Source organism: Danio rerio, chromosome 4 (genome assembly GCF_052040795.2).
Source record: "Danio rerio strain M-AB ecotype USA chromosome 4, GRCz13ab, whole genome shotgun sequence".
In the NCBI taxonomy this organism is placed as follows: domain Eukaryota; kingdom Metazoa; phylum Chordata; class Actinopteri; order Cypriniformes; family Danionidae; genus Danio; species Danio rerio.
Genome location: NC_141024.2, coordinates 78,075,852 through 78,095,577, shown reverse-complemented (window position 1 = coordinate 78,095,577; position 19,726 = coordinate 78,075,852). Strand labels below are relative to the sequence as shown.

Sequence of the window (19,726 nt, the reverse complement as noted above, 5' to 3'; positions counted from 1 at the left end):
TTCATTTGTGTTTGATGCTATTTTTTTAAAATAAAGTAACAGTGATAAACAGCAGTAAACAGACTTTTTATAGCAGATAACTCACATTCAAGCACATTCAAGGCAGCCTGGTGATGAGAAATGTTATTCATTGTTAGTATTATTGTCATGTAAGCATGTTATCATTAATATCTTTTATTTATTAGACATTCATTTTGGATTTTCTGCACAAATATCAATAATGAAGTCATTATGATTACAGAATTAGTTAAATAAATATCTCTGCTTTTTGTTAGTCCTTAGAGCTGTAAACCTGTACTGGTCTCATTGATCGGTTCGGTTACGATTATTATGCCTTCAGTCCGGTTCAATTCGATATCTTGTTGCATTGACAATGCTTTCCATATACAGTATTATATTTTAGGGGGGAGGCTATAACAAGCTGTCTGTATAAACACACAGACACACAGCCCCACACTGTCTCTCATTCAAACACATACACAAACATAGACAGCACCAAACAAACAAACAAACACACACACATGCGCACACTCTTAAGCCTTCGCAACAGGGAGAGCTCACGCTGAGCGGAGCAGAAAAATGAAAAAAAAAAAAAAAAACGAAAAAAAAAAAAAGCACTTTTCCGACGGTCACTTACTGAGAGCTCCTCTCAGTGCGAGCTCTCCCGGCTAAACACATATTGCGAGGGCTTTAAGCTGGAATTATACTCACACCTGGCGCCGCATCGCGCACCTGCTCTAACTGCGCACGCCCCTCGCGAAATGGTTGAGGCTTTTATACTCCCTGCGTTAGCCGTTGTGATATTCTTTAAACGACAGGGGGTGGTCAAAAGAAACCCACCTTAAAATCAGACGGATAAACAGAGAAGTAGAAACTTTCCAGAAGTACTTCATATCATAATAGCTTTCAATATTTTAAACTAATTATTTGTATTGTTTTTTATAAATTATTTTAATGATTAAAAACATTTTTATAACCTTTAAGATTTTTTTAATCAAACTTGGATGCATCACCTGCCTTTTTCCATATCTGACAGTTTTACCTTTTAAAGTTTATTACAATATTAATCACAAGAAAACATGAGTCGCTCTACAAATATATTTTTATCATGGCAGGGATAAAAGCAAAAAATAAAAAGTACACTTAGTAAAAAAATACAGATTACAAAATACGATCCAATAACATGCGTTAGTGTAAAAGCTATGACTGGTGGAAAAACATATTCTGTAATTGTGTACCCCGGTCTCCACTTTTGCTAGGATTTCTTTTGGCATAAACAAACTTACTCCTCGGGTTTTTTTTCCTATTTTTTTTTTACATAAACTTTCCTCCTTTCCCACGGCAGTTTTTATTTCAAGCAAATAATTATTGGTCATCACTTGCTTTTGTTCATATCTCGGACAGTTAACCTATTAAGTTAACCTATTACAATTTATTAAAATATTAATGACAACAGAACATGAGTTGCTCTACAAATAAATGTTTTATTATCGCAAAAATAAAAGCTAAAAAAGCACACTTACTTAAAAATACAGATTATTTTAGATTTAGCCCGCACCACAATTCACACATTACTGTCTGGCTGGTTTCTGTCCTATTCTTATGCTAAAAAGGCAGTGGTCCAACATTCCTGACCATTATCAACAATAAAGCCCAGAGAAACAGGGCATCAGTATATCTATTCCTTTCCAGTTATCAAAAATAATTTTGTGACTTCATTATAGTTTTGTAACTATTAAATAGTTTTTTAATACAAAATTAAACAAAATACATCAGTGCAAAACCTATGACTGGTGGAAAAACATATTCTGTAATTGTATAAATTTTGCCATGGCCTCTTTTGATTTTAATAAACTTATTTTTCAGGTTTTTCCAAATTTTTTAACAAAAACTTTCTCTTTTCCCATGGCTGTTGCAATTTCTAGCCAATAATTATTGATCATTTGATTATCTCTCTGATCACGAGTCATAAGATGTGTGTTCAGTCCTACTGTTTCAGTTAAATCTCTTCAAAGTGCAACAATCAGTTGCGGCGCCACGCGCACTCTTCGCTCCAGCCTCAAAAAATGCCCTATGCACCGCCAGCCGAAATCATGCCGCGCGCACCCAAAGCGAACCTCCGCAAACTCCGCAATGACGTCACATTCGCCGCGCGCACTCAAGCGAACAAGCGGACGCGTCGAGTATAAACAAGGCTTTAAACGGAGCAGTGATCGTAATGTCGAGCAAAAAAAAGACAGCTGTGAAACATAACCAGCTTTGTCTTTTTGTAGGAAACACACTTTAGATCTTTTTAGGGCTTTTAAGGTTTTTTAGTTAATGCCGTCTATAACTGAATGTGTGTCAGGAAAATTGAAAACAAAACCAACTGAACAGCGCTCATTTCTGGCGCCCCCCTGGATGTACATAGCATATGCCTATGGTGCCTATGCCACGGGCTGGTCCTGAATTGTGTTGTAAATACTCGTTGTGGGATATTCTGTACGCTATTGTGTGGTTGGACCCCAACTGGCCTAATTCTTCTGTTAGAAAGAACTGCAGCTACTCCAGAATGAACATGTCCAATTTCCTTTATTTCTTTATAAGGACATTCACTTTTGTGTGATTATATGGTGCGGTTTCTGTCAAAGAACAGGAATAAATTGTAAATATACATAAAAGGTATAAAGTGACAAATATACAAAGTTATAAACAATATTCAATCACTCAAACAATCTTTACTGATACATATATGGAGTACGTGCAATATAACTCAAAAGAGCAGCGCAGCTGCTATAGGCACTAATTAGTGGTATCAGATTACACTTTGTGCATGCGCCTGTGTGACTATCACGTGCGCTCCGCATGATAGTTATTCATATGACAATATGAAACAAACTTAATATCGTCGTTGAAACTGTTAAAGTAGTGAAAGTAAACGGACGTATGATAACAATTAAATAAATAATTAAACTATCGGGCACTGCCGCGATTGTACACTGGGTTTAGATTTTCTGAGGTAAATTAGACCATATTATACCAGACACATTATAAATACTTCTAAAATGATAAGAACGATAATTACTTACATTTTTATACGCGCACAGTGATACCACACAACAAGTATATATTCTTTTTAGCAGTTTAAACAGAGAAGCGGAGTCTCCGTGCTGTCATACTTTGCAGGGTACGGCTGAACTGAATAAACGCGCATGCACCAAGCCTGTCTAGAGAAGTCTCTCTCGCTCATGCGCGATAGGGGGAATTTTGTACACTCACGCTCATTGAGATAAATGACATCAGTACATAATAACCGGTTATGATTACTGAAACAATACAGAATTGTGTGCACCGAAGAAACAATTAATTTTGACACCACTATTAGTCCTGATTGAGGATGTTTTCAAATACAATAAATCTGTTAATAAACTATTTGCTGTGGAGCTCCTGCATTTATTGTGGCACTCCTGCATTTATTCTGGTGCTCCTGCACTTATTCTCGCACTCCTGCATTTATTCTGGAGCTCTTACATTTATTCTGGCGCTCCTGCATTTATTCTGGCGCTCCTGCATTTATTCTCGCACTCCTACATTTATTCTGGAGCTCTTACATTTTTTATGGCACTCCTACATTTATTCTGGCGCTCCTACATTTATTCTGGCGCTCCTACATTTATTCTGGCACTCCTGCATTTATTCTGGCACTCCTACATTTATTCTGGCGCTCCTGCATTTATTCTGGAGCTCATATTTTTTTCTGGCACTCCTACATTTATTCTGGCACTCCTACATTTATTCTGGCGCTCCTGCATTTATTCTGGCGCTACTGCATTTAAGCCCTGCATTAGACAAATACCATTTTTGTTTATTCCTGTTTTTATTTACTTATTCATTGTTGTTTATTTTCAGTGTAAAATTATTACTTGTTGTATTACTTGTTATTACCTATTTTAGGCACAAGGAGGGAAATGGACTAGTGTTTGTTTTATTGTTATTTTGTGTTGTATTAGTATTAAGGTACTGAGCAGCTGTAAATAACACTGTAAAATGTGTAGTTCTCATGTGATTTTCTAAACTAGTAGTGTTCTGAAATTAATGATTGCTTAATAATCATAATAACCATGAAACTGTGATTATTTCTCAGACTATAATCCTAAAAACCAAAATCTATAATCGTCACATCTCTTATTGTGCTACTGTAAGTGTGTTCAGTGTGTGACAGAGCAATGTGTGCTTGTTGCTGCTGGACACTTGGCAACAGAAACAGCCAACCAGAAGCTGATCAGCGAGGCTCATGACAGTAAGGGGAAGCGTGCATCATGTAAACAGCAGTTAGTGAGAGAAAATACATATTCAGAGATGGAAAGTGTGAACTGGAGTGATCAGGAGATGTTAGATGACATGATTTGCTCCTTGTGTGCTTTCATTTGTACTTTTGTCTTTAGCCGCTTTTCCACTATCGTGCTGAATCGTTCTTTAAACAGAACTGTTCCATTCCGTGCCAAACCGGGCCAGACAGCACGGATACGGTTTCATTTTCCACTGTCGTGCTGCGACAAAGCTCTTTAAAACATTACACAAAACGTTCGAGGTTACTAAAGTAACCCTTCGTTCCCCGAGGAGGGGAACGGAAGCACTATAAGTGGATTTGATTTGTAAAATCCACGCATTGGGAGGATTCGGATCAGAAGCCGCTTGTCTGGAGAGTATTGAACGGGCCAATGAATGAAATTAATTGGCAGCGTAAGCTTGCGCAGGTGTGCGACATCTGCAATTATCTCAGCATATAAGCACACCTGAAGCCAGCAGACGCCATCCTTTTAAGCTGAAGAGACTTTCAAACAGCTAAGGGACAGTCATTATGGCGACGGAGTATAGTGCTTCCGTTCCCCTCCTCGGGGAACAAAGGGTTACTTTAGTAACCTCGAACGTTCACCTTCGGGGGGAACTTCAGCACTATAAGTGGATTTGATTTGTAAAATCCACGCATTGGGAGCCCATTGAAAGCGCCATAATGACTGCACCTTACCAACACCCCCGATGAGGAGATAGTCAAGCAAGCGTGACGCACCCACATCATGGGGGGCGCGGTCCTCCAACGTGTCCCTGGCCCTAATTTATCCTACTTCAACAGAAGTTTTACGGATTTAGATATATTTTTTGGGAAGTCGTGAGCATCTAGATAATTCTAGGAAATACGACAGTACGTTGGGAAGCGTGCAATCCCGATAGGGAGGACGCTGCGGAGGCCATCCGTTACCCAAGGGGGGGATAGATGGCAGAATTTACATATGGACTAGCCCTAAAAAGGGGGAGTACACATAGAAAAAGAGTGGTTAGCGGAGAGGGAAGACACGGGTCAGCCCAGGGGGGGGACTTAACCGTGGCGGAATAAGCATATGGGATCGCCTAGTGGGGATCACGCATAGCAGGCACCTATACCCAAAACGCGGGCTGACCAGCGGGCAGACCTACAACGTAGTGGGCCAGCAAGTGACTCCTCCGCTGAGTCAGTGCTGGGGGCCACGGAGGAATCTGCAGGGCTCACCTGACGGGGAACTTTACTGACAGATAACAAAGGCGCACGTACCTCCGTGTTAGGGAGAATGGCGCAGCAAGCGTGTTTCAACACCCTACCGAGTTGTCTCCTCAATCACCAAAGGGTTACCTAATACCCTTGAGGAAACCGGCTCCACTCGCAGATTGTAAAACCTTGCAAATGTGTTGGGTGTCGCCCAGCCCGCAGCTCTACAGATGTCTGTTAGAGAGGCGCCGCGTGCACGCGCCCAAGAGGATGCAACGCTCCGAGTGGAGTGTGCACGAACTCCCGGGGGACACGGCTGACCTCGACTCGAATAAGCGAGTGAAATGGCATCCACAATCCAGTGGGATAATCTTTGTTTCGATACGGCACTTCCCTGCTGCCGACCGCCATAACAGACAAAGAGCTGCTCAGATGATCTAAAATTCTGAGTACGGTCCACATAAATGCGCAGAGCGCGAACTGGACAAGTAAAGAAAGGGCTGGGTCTGCCTCCTCCGGGGGCAGCGCTTGCAGGTTCACTACCTGATCTCTAAAGGGGGTGGTAGGAACCTTGGGCACATAACCGGGGCGGGGTCTCAGGATGACGTGAGAGTAATCCGGCCCGAATTCCAGGCACGAGTCACTGACCGAAAATGCCTCCAGGTCCCCGACCCTCTTGATGGAGGCCAACGCAACCAGCAGAGCTGTCTTCAGGGACAGAAATCTTAGAGATACTGATTCGAGTGGCTCAAAGGGATCGGATCGCAGACTCGTGAGAACGAGGGCGAGATCCCAAGAGGGCATGAGAGGGGGGCGAGATGGATTAATTCGCCTAGCACCCCTAAGGAACTGGATGACCAGGTTATGCTTTCCCACGGTGCCGCCAGCTACCGCGCTATGATAAGCGGAGATGGCGGCCACGTAAACCTTGAGAGTGGAGGGCGACAGCCTGCTGTCCAACTTCTCTTGAAGGAAAGAGAGCACAACACTAATCTGGCAATTTCGGGGGTCTTCTCTGCGAGAGACGCACCATTCAGTGAATAGACTCCACTTCAGGGCGTAGGCGCGCCTCGTGGAGGGGGCTCTAGCCTGAGTGATGGTATTAACCACCGCAGTCGGTAGGTTACCCAAGTCTTCCTCGCGTCTAGGGACCACACGTGGAGGTTCCAAAGATCGGGGCGAGGGTGCCAGATGGTGCCCTGTCCCTGAGAGAGTAGGTCCTCTCTCAAAGGGATCCGCCAGGGGAGGGTCGTCGCGAGGAGTGAGAGCTCTGATATCCAGGTCCGGTTGGGCCAAAGGGGCGCAACTAGCAGAACCTGTTCCTCGTCCTCCCTGACCTTGCACAGAAACTGCGCGAGCAGGCTCACTGGGGGAAACGCATACTTGCGCATGCCCCGAGGCCAGCTGTGGGCCAGTGCATCCGTGCCGAGAGAGCCCTCGGTCAGGGAAAAAAACAACTGGCAGTGAGCTTTCTCGGGGGAAGCAAACAGATCGATCTGGGCCTCCCCGAATCGCGCCCATATCAGCTGAACAGACTCGGGGTGGAGTCTCCATTCTCCAGGGCGTAACAGCTGTCGTGAGAGCGCATCGGCTGCACGATTGAGCGTGCCTGGGACGTGAATGGCGCGCAGCGATTTCAGCCGCGGGTGACTCCAGAGGAGCAGACGGCGGGCGAGCTGAGACATGCGGCGAGAGCGCATACCCCCCATGCGGTTGATATACGCCGCCGCCGCCGTACTGTCCGTCCTGACCAGCACGTGTTGCCGCTCCAGCACCGGTAAAAAGCGGTGGAGAGCGAGGAACACTGCCAACAGCTCTAGGCGATTGATATGCCAATGCAGCTGGGCACCCTTCCAGAGGCCCGCAGCCGCATGCCCGCGACACACGGCCCCCCAACCCGTGTTGGAAGCGTCTGTTGAAACAACAACATGGCTGGACGCCTGTCCTAGAGGCACACCGGCCTGTAGGAACGAGGGGTCGTTCCAAGGGCTGAGGGCGCGGCGACACAGCGCAGTAACCGAGACCCGGTGTGTGCCCGCGTGCCATGCGCGTCTGGGGACCTGATCGTGAAGCCAGTGCTGAAGTGGTCTCATATGGAGCAACCCGAGCGGCGTGACTGCGGATGCCATATGCCCCAGGAGCCTCTGAAAGAACTTCAGTGGGACCACTAGTTTGCTGTCGAGCTCCCTCAGACAGTTCAGCAACAGGCGAGCGCGTTCCTCGGAGAGGTGCGCTACCATGGTGATCGAGTCCAGCTCCATCCCAAGAAAAGAAATCCTCTGCACGGGGGCGAGTTTGCTCTTTTCTCGGTTGACCTGAAGCCCCAGTAGGCGGAGATGCCGAAGCACCTTGTCCCTGTGCATAATCAATTGCTCCCGCGAGTGGGCTAAAATCAGCCAGTCGTCGAGATAATGGAGTATGCGAATGCCCGCGAGCCGAAGGGGCGCTAGGGCACCCTCCGCGAGTTTGGTGAAGACCCGCGGAGACAGAGAGAGCCCGAAGGGGAGGACCTTGTACTGCCACGCTCGACCCTCGAACGCAAACCGCAGAAATTGGCGGTGGCGTGGAAGAATGGAGACATGGAAATACGCGTCCTTCAGGTCTATGGCTGCAAACCAATCTCGAGGACGAACGCATTGGAGAATGCGTCTCTGCGTGAGCATTCTGAACGGCAGCCTGTGCAGAGAGCGGTTCAAAACGCGCAGATCTAGGATTGGCCGTGACCCACCGCTCTTTTTGGGTACGATGAAGTATGGGCTGTAAAACCCACTCTCCATCTCGGCTGGAGGAACCGGCTCGATTGCACCCTTCGCCAGGAGGGCAGCAATCTCCTCTCGCAAGACAGGGGCGGACAGGGGGCTGACCCTGGAGAAATACACGCCCGTAAACTTGGGGGGCCGTTTCGCGAACTGAATCGCGTAACCGAGTCTGATTGTGCGTATGAGCCACCGCGAGGGGCTGGCCCGCGCTAACCAGGCAGGCAGAGCCCTCGCTAATGGAGTCATCGCTACAATCGCTGACGTACCAGCGGTGGGGCAGCGCGGAGTGGGTGTGCTGATCCGGGAAGCACGAGGGTCCCGCGGAAGAGCTGGAGGAGAGCGATTCGCTCTGGCTCCGCACCCTGACTCCGGAGAGGGGGCTGGAGGGCTGAGGGAAGGGAGACCGTCCCCCCAGCGCTCGTGAGCCACTGGCGAAGCACGTAGAGTCTGCGAGCCGGAAGGCAGCGCGTCCCGGACTGGCAGAACTCGTGCAGTCACATCCGGGGAAGGGAAAAAGTGCTCTTTTACTGATGTTTTGGTGGCACTGAAAAGTACCGTTGTTATCGGGGCCCCGCCCTCCAGCGGGGAAAGAGCAAGTTTCCTCTTCTCCGGATGGCCTGTCTCAGGGACGCTTCGCGGTCCGTTTACCGGACTTAACGGCGCCCTGGGCAGGAGGGGCTGCCTGCTTTCGAGGTGAACGCCGCGCCCGCTTGGCCGGAGGCGCAGGCGGGGGCGGGGCAGCACTCGTTGGCGGGCGCCCTCGGCGAGGAACAGCGGAAGTGGATGGCTCGGCGGACGGAGCGGGCTTACGGCCACGCCGATAGATGACATTGCCCATCGCATCCGACTGCTCTTTCACCGCCTTGAATTCCTGGGTGAAATCACCGACGGTGTCGCCGAACAGGCCAGCCTGGGATATGGGCGAGTCAAGAAAGCGAACTTTGTCAACGTCGCGCATATCGGCCAGGTTTAGCCAGAGGTGGCGTTCCTGAACCACAAGTGTGGACATCGTCCTCCCCAGCGCACACGCGGCGGACTTAGTAGTCCGAATAGCATAGTCGGTCGCGGTGCGCAGCTCATGTAATAAGCTTGGGTTGGACCCGCCCTCGTGCAGCTCGGCCAGCGCCTGCGCTTGGTAGCGCTGGTAGGTGGCCATCGCGTGCAAAGCAGAAGCAGCCTGGCCCGCAGCCTTATAAGCTCTGGCTCCGAGGGAGGCAGACAACCTACAGGCTTTGGACGGGAGGCGGGGCAAACCCCGCCACGTAGAGGCGCCGCGCGGACAAAGATTGACCGCGATAGCGCGCTCCACTGACGGGATCGCCTCATACCCCCTGGCAGCTCCGCCGTCAAGGGCGGTGAGGGCGGAGGCACACGCAGCACGGGCAGAGAAAGGTGCCCTCCAAGACTGCGTGAGCCTACTGTGCACTTCCGGGAAGAAGGGGACGAGAGGCTTCGAAGGCTTCGCCTTCTGGTCCTCTACGTAGCACCCATCTAGTCGGTCCGGCCGCGGAGCTGGGGGATAAACCATCTCCAACCCCACGGCCGAAGCAGCCCGGGAAAGCACGGCTAACATGTCCGCTTCAGGATCCGATTTGACAGCGCTCACCTGCCCGGAGGGGGCGAGCGGGTCCGGATCTTCGTCGGACAGTGAAAGCCCACCCTCCGATGCCGCGGCGGACATCTGATCTCCGGTGTCAGCGAGTGTGAGAGCTACCATCTGGTTAGACGGATCACTCTCACCACCCGAAGCTTGGATGGAGCGCCATGAGGAGCGAGAGGTCCGCGAGCCCGTGGGCGGCGGATTATCTCCCGCTGAAACCCTCAGATCTGCCCGAGCGCCCGCTGCTTTTTTAGAACAGGAGGCAACTGGGGTGGCTCGCTCTCTTGCGAAAGTTAGCCGCGATCTTAGCTGTGCAACGGTCATGGCATCGCAATGACGACATGAACCGCCCGCGAGCACCGCATTAACATGCTGGACCCCCAAACATGCAATGCAGTGATCGTGTCCATCATCCGGAGCCAGGAAACCCCCGCATCCAGAAACGCACAGTCGGAGCGCCATCCTGAAAAGGACGTGCTGCACGACTGTGTTGCTCTTTTAGGAAAGTTGCAACTATACGCACCGCTCTGGAGGACCGGACCCAAAGAACCGCAGGCAAGGGAGTAACCCAGCTCGACCGTCTGCCACCGCGAAGACCCACTCTGGACCGGGAGACACACTCGTTCGCTCTGAAGTGCTGATCAGCAAGAGGAACCCTCATCGACTCACTCAGAAAGGATCTGAAGCGAAAAGGATGGCGTCTGCTGGCTTCAGGTGTGCTTATATGCTGAGATAATTGCAGATGTCGCACACCTGCGCAAGCTTACGCTGCCAATTAATTTCATTCATTGGCCCGTTCAATACTCTCCAGACAAGCGGCTTCTGATCCGAATCCTCCCAATGCGTGGATTTTACAAATCAAATCCACTTATAGTGCTGAAGTTCCCCCCGAAGGGGAACGCATCAGTAGTTGCCTTGGTAACGCAATGTAAACGGCTCCCTTTGTTCAATTAAAGTTAAATAAGAGCCGAAACAAGTATTTTTTTTTTCATAAAAGCAAAAGCAACCATGTGACTAAACACTGTTATGCCGCTCTATCAAATGGGTGCTAAATATAGGTACATGTGCACCCTTATTTATTTATATGTTGCGCAGCTCTGGCTAAATTTTATTTGGAGGGAAAATTACCTAAATGTAACGTGATGATTGAAAATAATTAGAGGGGAAATAAATATTTAAAATCTCTGAACATAACAGAAAAATAAAGAATGATAAGACAACAATAATAGTGCATTTGTATAGTGGCAGAAATATCATTTTGGACAGGCCTTGTCAAAGTTGAGCGGGCACTTTCACTAATAAAAACACAGCACATAAATTATTTCATTTTTAACAATCAATTAAATTACACTGCGTTTTTATATCAAAAGTTGATAATGATATAAAATATACTACATTATGATGTTAAAATGAAACCAATTAAGCGATGGCTGTTATTTGTTTTACTATTCAAACATTAAATAACGAATGCAGCAAGTGAAATAAAAAACGAATATGAAACAACACATATATAGCAGGATTTAAAGCATATAAAGGACTATTATATTTAGCAAAATGCTGCTCTATTATCTTTTTATTTTGATAATTTAATTTTTATTATTATAATTATTTTGTTTTCATAATTAACTAACAAGCTGAAGGCGAATTATTGCTTGACGTTTTAGAAAATATTTGCGTAGCTATATTAAAGATCCCCACAAAAAAATCAAAAACACAGAAACATGTTACATGCCTCATAAATGTCATATAACTTATGTATAACTGAATCATATAATTGCCTATAGCTGAAATGATGAAAATTGCTCATTTTATTTTTATAAAACATTTGTCAAAACGTATTGATATTTTTTGAGTAAAAGCAACACTGACATTTAAGAATCCATATTTATTTAATTAATTCATTGTTTTGACTTGTTTATTAGTGCATATGCTATAATATAAATCATTCAACAGTACCTTGGACAGTTACAGTGCCGCTCCGCAAAGCTTTCAAGCAAAGTCTTTTGGACAGCCGACATTACAACACGCCGTCCTTCAGGTGGTCTCGCCGGAATTAACAAGCTGTCCTGGCTTTGAATTAAAAAGCGCAATTATTTCCTCGTTGTTAAAAGAGTCTGCAAGTTCGTGTTCCATGGATTTAGTTATGTTGTTGTGGAATTTGGGCATCGACGATGCTAAGCGTGACTTTATTCGCTTTATTCGATGCGCAGCAGGAAAAAAAAGTCAGCAGCGCAAATCGCTGGCATGTCTCTCCCGGATCAGAGCGAGTTTTGTGCTGTGAAATACAGCGCTGCGTGCAATAAACTCACATTCAGGCAGGCGAAGTAGGTCTGTATTCAAGTCAATAAAATAATAACTTTAATGAATAAAATATCTTCGTAAGAATGTGATGAGTTATTCACTTCTCTGCCAGAGACTGCTCTATGGTTTTAAAACCTTTTTCAAACTGTATCGTTTAGACCTGGATCATTATTTTATATTAAATGTACTGTAGTTTATTGAGGATGTCTGATGACTAGCGCGCTTCTGCTGAGCCAGCTGTGGTAGCTTAGCAACCGAGTCGCGACGTCAACACACAGAATCTGTCAGCACAGCTCAGCACGGTTGTCTAACCGTGCCGAGAATTCCGTGCCGAGAACGGTTTGTAATCGTGCCGCGCCGTTCCAGGCTCAGTGGAGAAACAACCGTAACCGTACCGAAGTGTTCTTAGAACGGTTTGGCACGATAGTGGAAAAGCAGCTTTTGTCTTCTTGAAACTAATGACCTACCACAAAGACATTTAATATACCTGACAGCATGAGGAGAGCTCATTTAGCTCATTACCATTATGATGGTGTTATGATTATTCTTACGCCTCACGTCTGCTGAAGCACTGCACACTTGAGCTCAGTATTATTAGATGCTGTGTCAAGTTAAAGAACCTCCACACACAGCACCAGTCATCTGAGTCAGCTCCAAAGCAGAAGAGCAAATATGCTAATAAGAGAGTTAAACAGGGGGTTAGGATGTACAGTTAATGAATCATCTGATAATCAACAATCTGGATTATTTGTTAACTACAGGTATGGGCAGTGTAAAACAGAATTACTGATAAACCATAATTCCTGTTATCTGGGGTTTAGTATCACCCAGGGTTAACATGTTCAAGCGTGAAAAACCCTAATATGAAATAATGTGGGCTATTATGAAATATTTTTGTAGTTATTGTAGAGTGGAGAATCATTTACCTCAGTGTCTCCAGTTTACAGTGTTGACTCTTCAGTCCATCAGAGAGAAGCTTCACTCCTGAATCCTGCAGGTCATTGTTACTCAGGTCCAGCTCTCTCAGCACACAGTTTGAGGATTGTAGAGCTGAGGACAAACTCTTACAGCACTGAACAGTGAGATTACACATGACCAATCTGAGAAAGAAGAAAACAAATCAAATTTACACTGTATTTTTTTGTCATTCACTTCATGTAAATAATGATTATAATTAATTAATAAAACATTAAATCAATCAATCAGTCAGTCAGGTGTTTGAACTCAGACCTCAGTGTCTCCAGTTTAAAGTCTGGATTCTTCAGTCCATCAGAGAGAAGCTTCACTCCTGAATCCTGCAGGTCATTGTTACTCAGGTCCAGCTCTCTCAAGACACAGTATGAGGATTGTAGAGCTGAAGACAAACTCTCACAGCACTGATCAGTGAGTTTACACATGACCAATCTGAGAAATAGTAAAACAAATCCAATTTATAGTGTATTTTTTGTCATTCACTTCATGTAAATAATAATTATAATCAATCAATCAGTCAGTCAATCAATCAATCAGCCAGGTGTTTGAATTCAGACCTCAGTGTTTCTAGTTTGCAGTTTGGACTCTTCAGTTCATCAGAGAGAAGCTTCACTCCTGAATCCTGCAGGTCATTGTTACTCAGGTCCAGCTCTCTCAGCACACAGTTTGAGGATTGTAGAGCTGAAGACAAACTCTCACAAGACCGAACAGTGAGTTTACACATGACAAATCTGAGAAATAAGAAAACAAATCTAATTTACAATGTAATTTTTAGTTATTTAGTTGATGTAAGTAATAATTATAATCAATCAATCAATCAATCAATCAATCAATCAATCAATCAGATGTTTAAACTCAGACCTCAGTGTCTCCAGTTTACAGTGTTGACTCTTCAGTCCATCAGAGAGAAGCTTCACTCCTGAGTCCTGCAGGTCATTGTTACTCAGGTCCAGCTCTCTCAGCACACAGTTTGAGGATTGTAGAGCTGAAGACAAACTCTCACAGCACTGAACAGTGAGATTACACATGACCAACCTGAGAAAAAATTATTAAAATTACAGTGTAATTTTTAGTAATTTATTTAATGCAATACATAATTATAATCAATCCATTCATCAATCAATCAGGTGTTTAAACTCAGACCTCAGTGTGTCCAGTTTACAGTGTTGACTCTTCAGTCCATCAAAGAGAAGCTTCACTCCTGAATCCTGCAGGTCATTGTTACTCAGGTCCAGCTCTCTCAGCACACAGTTTGAGGATTGTAGAGCTGAAGACAAACTCTCACAGCACTGAGTTGTAAGATTACAGCCCTGTAGGCTGTGAGGAAAAGCAGAAATAATGATTTTGTATTTATCTAGCAGGGGTAATCCAGAGCAGAAACAAAAACAATTGAATGGTGTGTTTTAGCTTGAGAAAAGATAAAAATCACTATATGGACTCTGTAAATACTGAATTTAAGGGAGAACCCAAGGCTTTAAAATAAACATAAAAACATGCTTTAGCTAACAATTCACAGTTTTGCTTATAGCCAATATTTTGCTTTCCCCTATGATTATCACTCATCATGGCACACCTGCTGCTGATAATGTGACAAAAAAGTGATTTGATTTGATTTCCAAGCTCATGTTAACAGATTAGAGCTGTCATTACACTATCTACATTTCAATGTGTTAACAGAAAGCAGAGATTATATTATTGTATTGGGTAAAAAATAAAGTATTGAAAAGAATGTCTGAAAATGGAGTAAACATAAGCAGAAGCAGGAGATCAGTAATACATCTTTGATGTGAACACAAATAGTCTGTGCTGTTTCTGCCCTGCACACATTTGACTCATGGGTTACAGATGTGTTGCAAATCGATGTGTGAAATGGGCATAAATGTATACAGAAAACTTACAGTGCTCTTGTGGTGTTTTTGACCACTGGTATCAGTCTCATCAGTGCTTCATCAGATCTTCTGTATTTCTGCAGTTCAAACTTCTCTTGAGTCTCTTCTGACATCAGGAGCACAAACACCAGACCCGACCACTGAGCAGAGGACAGATCCTGTCTTGTAAGATTTCCAGAGCTCAGACTCTTCTGGAGTTCCTCCACAAAGTCATCATTCAGTTCATTCAGACAGTGGAAGAGGTTGATAGTCCTCTCTGCTGATTTCTCCTCCTCTATTTTCTTTTTGATATAGTCAGTCGTGTCTTTGAGGTTCTCAGTTTTGAGCTTCAGTCCTGGCAGGAACTTCTTCAGGTTACTCTGATTAGACTCCAGAGAGAGACCCAGCAGGAACCGGAGGAAAAGGTCCAGGTGTCCGTTCTTGCTTTGTAAAGTCTTCTCGACTGCATCCTTATGAAGTTTAAACAGGGTCTTTGTAGAGAGTTTCCATGTCAGTTCCTTTTTCCAGGAATCAAGAAATGGGTTTGCTGTCTTGTCTTTGTAAGTGAAAAACACATAGAGAGCAGCAATGAACTCCTGAACGCTGAGATGAACAAAACTGTACACCTGTTCCCCTGAAATGGGGTTTTCCTCCTGAAACATTCGAGTACATAATCCAGAGAACACAGACCCTTCCTTGACATCTAGTCCACACTTCTTCAGATCTGTTTTGTAGAAAATCAGTTGTCCTTCCTGCAGCTGTTCAAAGGCCAGTTTTCCAAGCTTCAGAACAATGTCTTCAAAAGACCAGGCCTTGGCTTTAGGTTCAGAATCGTTGCTGTATTTTTCTTTCATCTGTTGCTTTTGAGACAGTACGTAGCTGGTGTACATCCCTGTGAGAGTTGTGGGTGTTTTTTCATTGCTCTCTTGACCCAGCAGAGGCTGAAGAACAGTGAGAGAGATCCAGCAGAAGACGGGGATGTGGCACATGATGTACAGACTCCTTGATTTCCTGATGTGACTAATGATGTTTCCAGCAACCTCAGGACTGCTGTTTTTGATGAAGTACTGCTCCTTCTGCTCATCATTGAATCCTCGCACCTCAGTCACCTGATCAATGTAGTCTCGGGGTATCAGGCTGGCTGCTGCTGGTCTGGATGTGATCCAGATGAGGGAAGAGCGAAGCAGCTCTCTCTTTAAGAGATGTGTTACTATCACACTCACTGTCATTTCCTTATCAACATCTGTAAAGCCATCCTCCTCTTTAAAGTTCAATTTAAAGCGATATTCATCCAGTCCATCAAAGATGAACATGACCTTACCTTGTTTTTCAGGAAGAGAGCTCAGTCCTCCACTGCTAAAGAAATACTTGTTAAGCAGACCTATGAGGCTGTACTTTTCTTCTTTAATCAGATTCAGTCTACGGAACGGCAGTGGAAATATGAAGACTATTTCCTGATTGTCTTTTTCTTCAGCCCAGTCAAGGATGAATTTGTTGACAGAGACAGTCTTTCCCACTCCTGCAATCCCCAGTGTCAGGACTCTTCTGTTTTGTTGACCTGTGTCAGGCTGGACTTTAAACATGTCATTACACTTCAGCGGTTTATCCTTGGCTGTCTGTTGGTTGTGTTTTGACTCTATCTGTATCACCTCATGGTCATTCTCTCTTCCTCCTGTCTCGTTCTCCACCACATATAGATCAGTGTAAATATCATCCAGGTTCTTCTTACGACCTTGCTGTGAATTACCAATTAATATCTGCTTATAGTCCTCCTTTAACTTCTCCTTTAGTTCACGGCTGGTGTTTGTGTAATCAACAGGAGGGGATTTACAGGTCTCTGAAGCTGCACCTTTACAAGAGAGAGGAACAATTAGTTTTTTATTAAAGTGAATTATAATTATGTCCTGTGCTTTACAATACTAAAAAATAACAACAGCACTCATGAAGTCGTTTGTTTCATCATTTAAATGACGTGACACCTATATGGTATGTAGAATGACCAGAGGTAGGTGATTTGACTTGAATCTTATATTGTATTGATGTAAACAAAATTGATTACTCAGAATAATGCAGTATGTTTCAAAAATAATTCTTCAGAATTAAAGTGTGCCTATTACAGGTTTTTGAATTACTTCATACTCTGCTGATCATTTGCTTTCTCAATGTTTCCTGACCTTTCAATTTATTTAGTTATTTTTATTTTTCTCCACAGGAACAACTGTCTGCAAACAAAACATGCACACAAATATAGAGATATTTTATTTTTAAAAGAAAAAAATAATAGTTTTTGTCCTCAGAAAAAGGCTCTTTCATTTGAAGAAGAAAAGCTGCAGGGGCTCAAGCCTCCAAAGCGAGATCCAAGGACAACTTTCATTATTATTTAAGAAATGCACAGTGTGAGCCGGCTTTACAATGTGTTCTTGTTCCAGTAATGTTTATTTTACAACTGATCTTTGTTCTTGTTTTCCTTTGCTCATCTCTTTATACATATTTGTTCATTCTGTCTGTGCAAATGAGTAGTAAATGATTGTTTTGATAGTTTTATCTGTGGAGGTCTTCTCTTTTTGTAAAGCATGAATTGTGTAGAAGGCTTGATAGATATCTTGCAGTTGAATTATGATTCTGCTAATGCTTAAATATTTGAACAGCCATGCAGACTCCTGATGACAGAAGATGAGGGAACACTACAGAAATCCAATTCTTACATATACTTTAGTAAGAGTAGAATTCATTCATTCATTCATTTTCTTTTCGGCTTGATCCCTTTAATAATCTGGGGTCGCCACAGCAAAATGAACCACCGACTTATCCAGCACATGTTTTACGCAGCTGATGCCCTTTCAGCTGCAACCCATCTCTGGGAAACATCCATACACACTCATTCAGACTCATACACTACAGACATTACGGACAGTGTGAGCTGGCTTTACAATGTGTTCCTGTTTCAGAAATGTTTGTTTTACAACTTATTCTAAGCTTCTTTATTCTTGTTTTGCTTTGTTCATTAACATAGATGTCTTGTGCTTCCCATTACAAAAAAATGCACATATAAATAAAGTAACAAATTCAGATGAACGAAGATAAACAATATATTCACACACATTAGCTATATACAAAATATTAAATGTATTAAATGCATTGCTTAGAAGCTGTGCAATAAATGTTATGACAATACATCTGACTCAAAAACCGTTGCTAGGACAGGGTTTTAACATGAAAGATTTGAGCTGATAAAAATGTACGGAACCCCGGAAGGGACGTAGTGGGGGAGAAAAAAAATGGGTGGGTGAAAAAAAAAAAATGGGTGAAAGAAAAAAAATGGGTGGGAGGAAAATATATATTTCTAAGTTTTTTGCGTTCCCTCGCAAAGATGTTTTGCGTTATCTCGCAAAGATGTTTTGCGTTATCTCGCAAAGATGTTTTGCGTTCCCTCGCAAAGATGTTTTGCGTTCTCTCGCAAAACTGTTTCTCCACAAACACTTCCTGTTCACTTCACTCATGTAAACCCTCCCGTTTTTGCTGAAATTCTCCCATATTTTACCATTCTATCCCACTTTCTTTACATTACTGTGCGCTGATTGTCGCCTTTCACTTTGCAACCTCTGAACCAGTGAATGCATGTTTAAGCGCTGACTGATCCCAGATCAGCGTCTGTACGCGCCATTTAAAGGGACACTTCTGTTATCAAACAAGTGCGCAGCAAATGAATCTCATGTTTTGTTTAGTTTGATAACAGATGTGTCTCTGTAAGAATGCACAGATCTATAATGAAAGCAGTCCATTACTTTAGAAACTGTTTGTGCTCATTTAAGAGAAAATAAGCTGTTTAAAATAAAACATGCAGGACGGAGATGTTTCATATTATTCAGTGTATTTGTCTGTTTAAACATACACCCGCTCCTCTGTAAACGGCGTGTACAGACGCTGATCTGGGATCAGTTTATTGTACGAAGCGCGTCTGTCAGTCAGCGCTTATGCATGCATTCACTGGTTCATAGGTAGCATACGCACAGTAATGTAAAGAAAGTGGGGTATAATGGTAAAATACGGGAGAATTTCAGCAAAAACGGGAGGGTTTACGTGAGTGCAATGAACAGGAAGTGTTTGTGGAGAAACAGTTTTGCGAGAGAACGCAAAACATCTTTGCGAGGGAACGCAAAACATCTTTGCGAGATAACGCAAAACATCTTTGCGAGGGAACGCAAAACATCTTTGCGAGGGAACGCAAAAAACTTAGAAATATATATTTTCCTCCCACCCATTTTTTTCTTTCACCCATTATTTTTTTTTCACCCACCCATTTTTTTTCTCCCCCACTACGTCCCTTCCGGGGTTCCGTAAAAATGTAAATCAAATGATCACATTTGTAAATTTTGACAGTGAATTAAACATTACCTTGCTGCTGTTTTTTCTCCAATTCTTCAGCTAATTGATTTTGCTTGATTTTCCTCAGGGTGTCCACTGTGATCTTCACAGCTCTTTCTGATCCAAAACATGACACCAACTTATCCACTATCTTTCGCCTGTCTGCATTCTCCAATTCAGCTTTTGAAATCTCTCTATGGTCATCTATTAAATGCCACCGAAAGTCCTTTAGTGTATCTTCTAGCAGTTCATCCAGTGATTTCTTGAGCAGCTGTTTAACATTTGCCATGGTGCTTCACCTATTCACCGCTACAGGACAAGAGCAACAACATCTGAATTAGTTTCACAATTAACATAT

At 44.0% G+C, this 19,726-nt stretch overlaps 2 protein-coding genes and 1 non-coding gene across 8 annotated transcripts in view; all 3 read right to left on the bottom strand.

Moving 5' to 3' along the window:
• Positions 1-19,726, bottom strand: part of znf1086 (zinc finger protein 1086) — an 893,143-nt gene that overhangs the window by 97,880 nt on the left and 775,537 nt on the right. The window lies entirely within an intron of this gene.
• The window catches only part of si:dkey-220a11.5, a 765,979-nt gene that overhangs the window by 378,485 nt on the left and 367,768 nt on the right, over positions 1-19,726 (bottom strand). The gene's annotated exons all lie outside the window — the stretch shown is intronic.
• The window catches only part of LOC137491181 (NACHT, LRR and PYD domains-containing protein 3-like), a 38,269-nt gene that overhangs the window by 11,173 nt on the left and 7,370 nt on the right, over positions 1-19,726 (bottom strand). For both annotated transcript variants that reach the window (XR_015483299.1, XM_087248413.1), the window contains exons 2-8: positions 19,399-19,677; positions 15,034-16,852; positions 14,279-14,452; positions 13,997-14,170; positions 13,693-13,866; positions 13,394-13,567; positions 13,090-13,263 (exon numbers count right to left, since the gene is read on the bottom strand). Coding sequence is in view for 1 of the 2 variants with exons in the window: in XM_087248413.1 (XP_087104539.1) it covers positions 13,090-13,263; positions 13,394-13,567; positions 13,693-13,866; positions 13,997-14,170; positions 14,279-14,452; positions 15,034-16,852; positions 19,399-19,657 (2,948 nt within the window). In the remaining variant the exon portion in view is untranslated. The remainder of the gene's footprint in view (positions 1-13,089; positions 13,264-13,393; positions 13,568-13,692; positions 13,867-13,996; positions 14,171-14,278; positions 14,453-15,033; positions 16,853-19,398; positions 19,678-19,726) is intronic.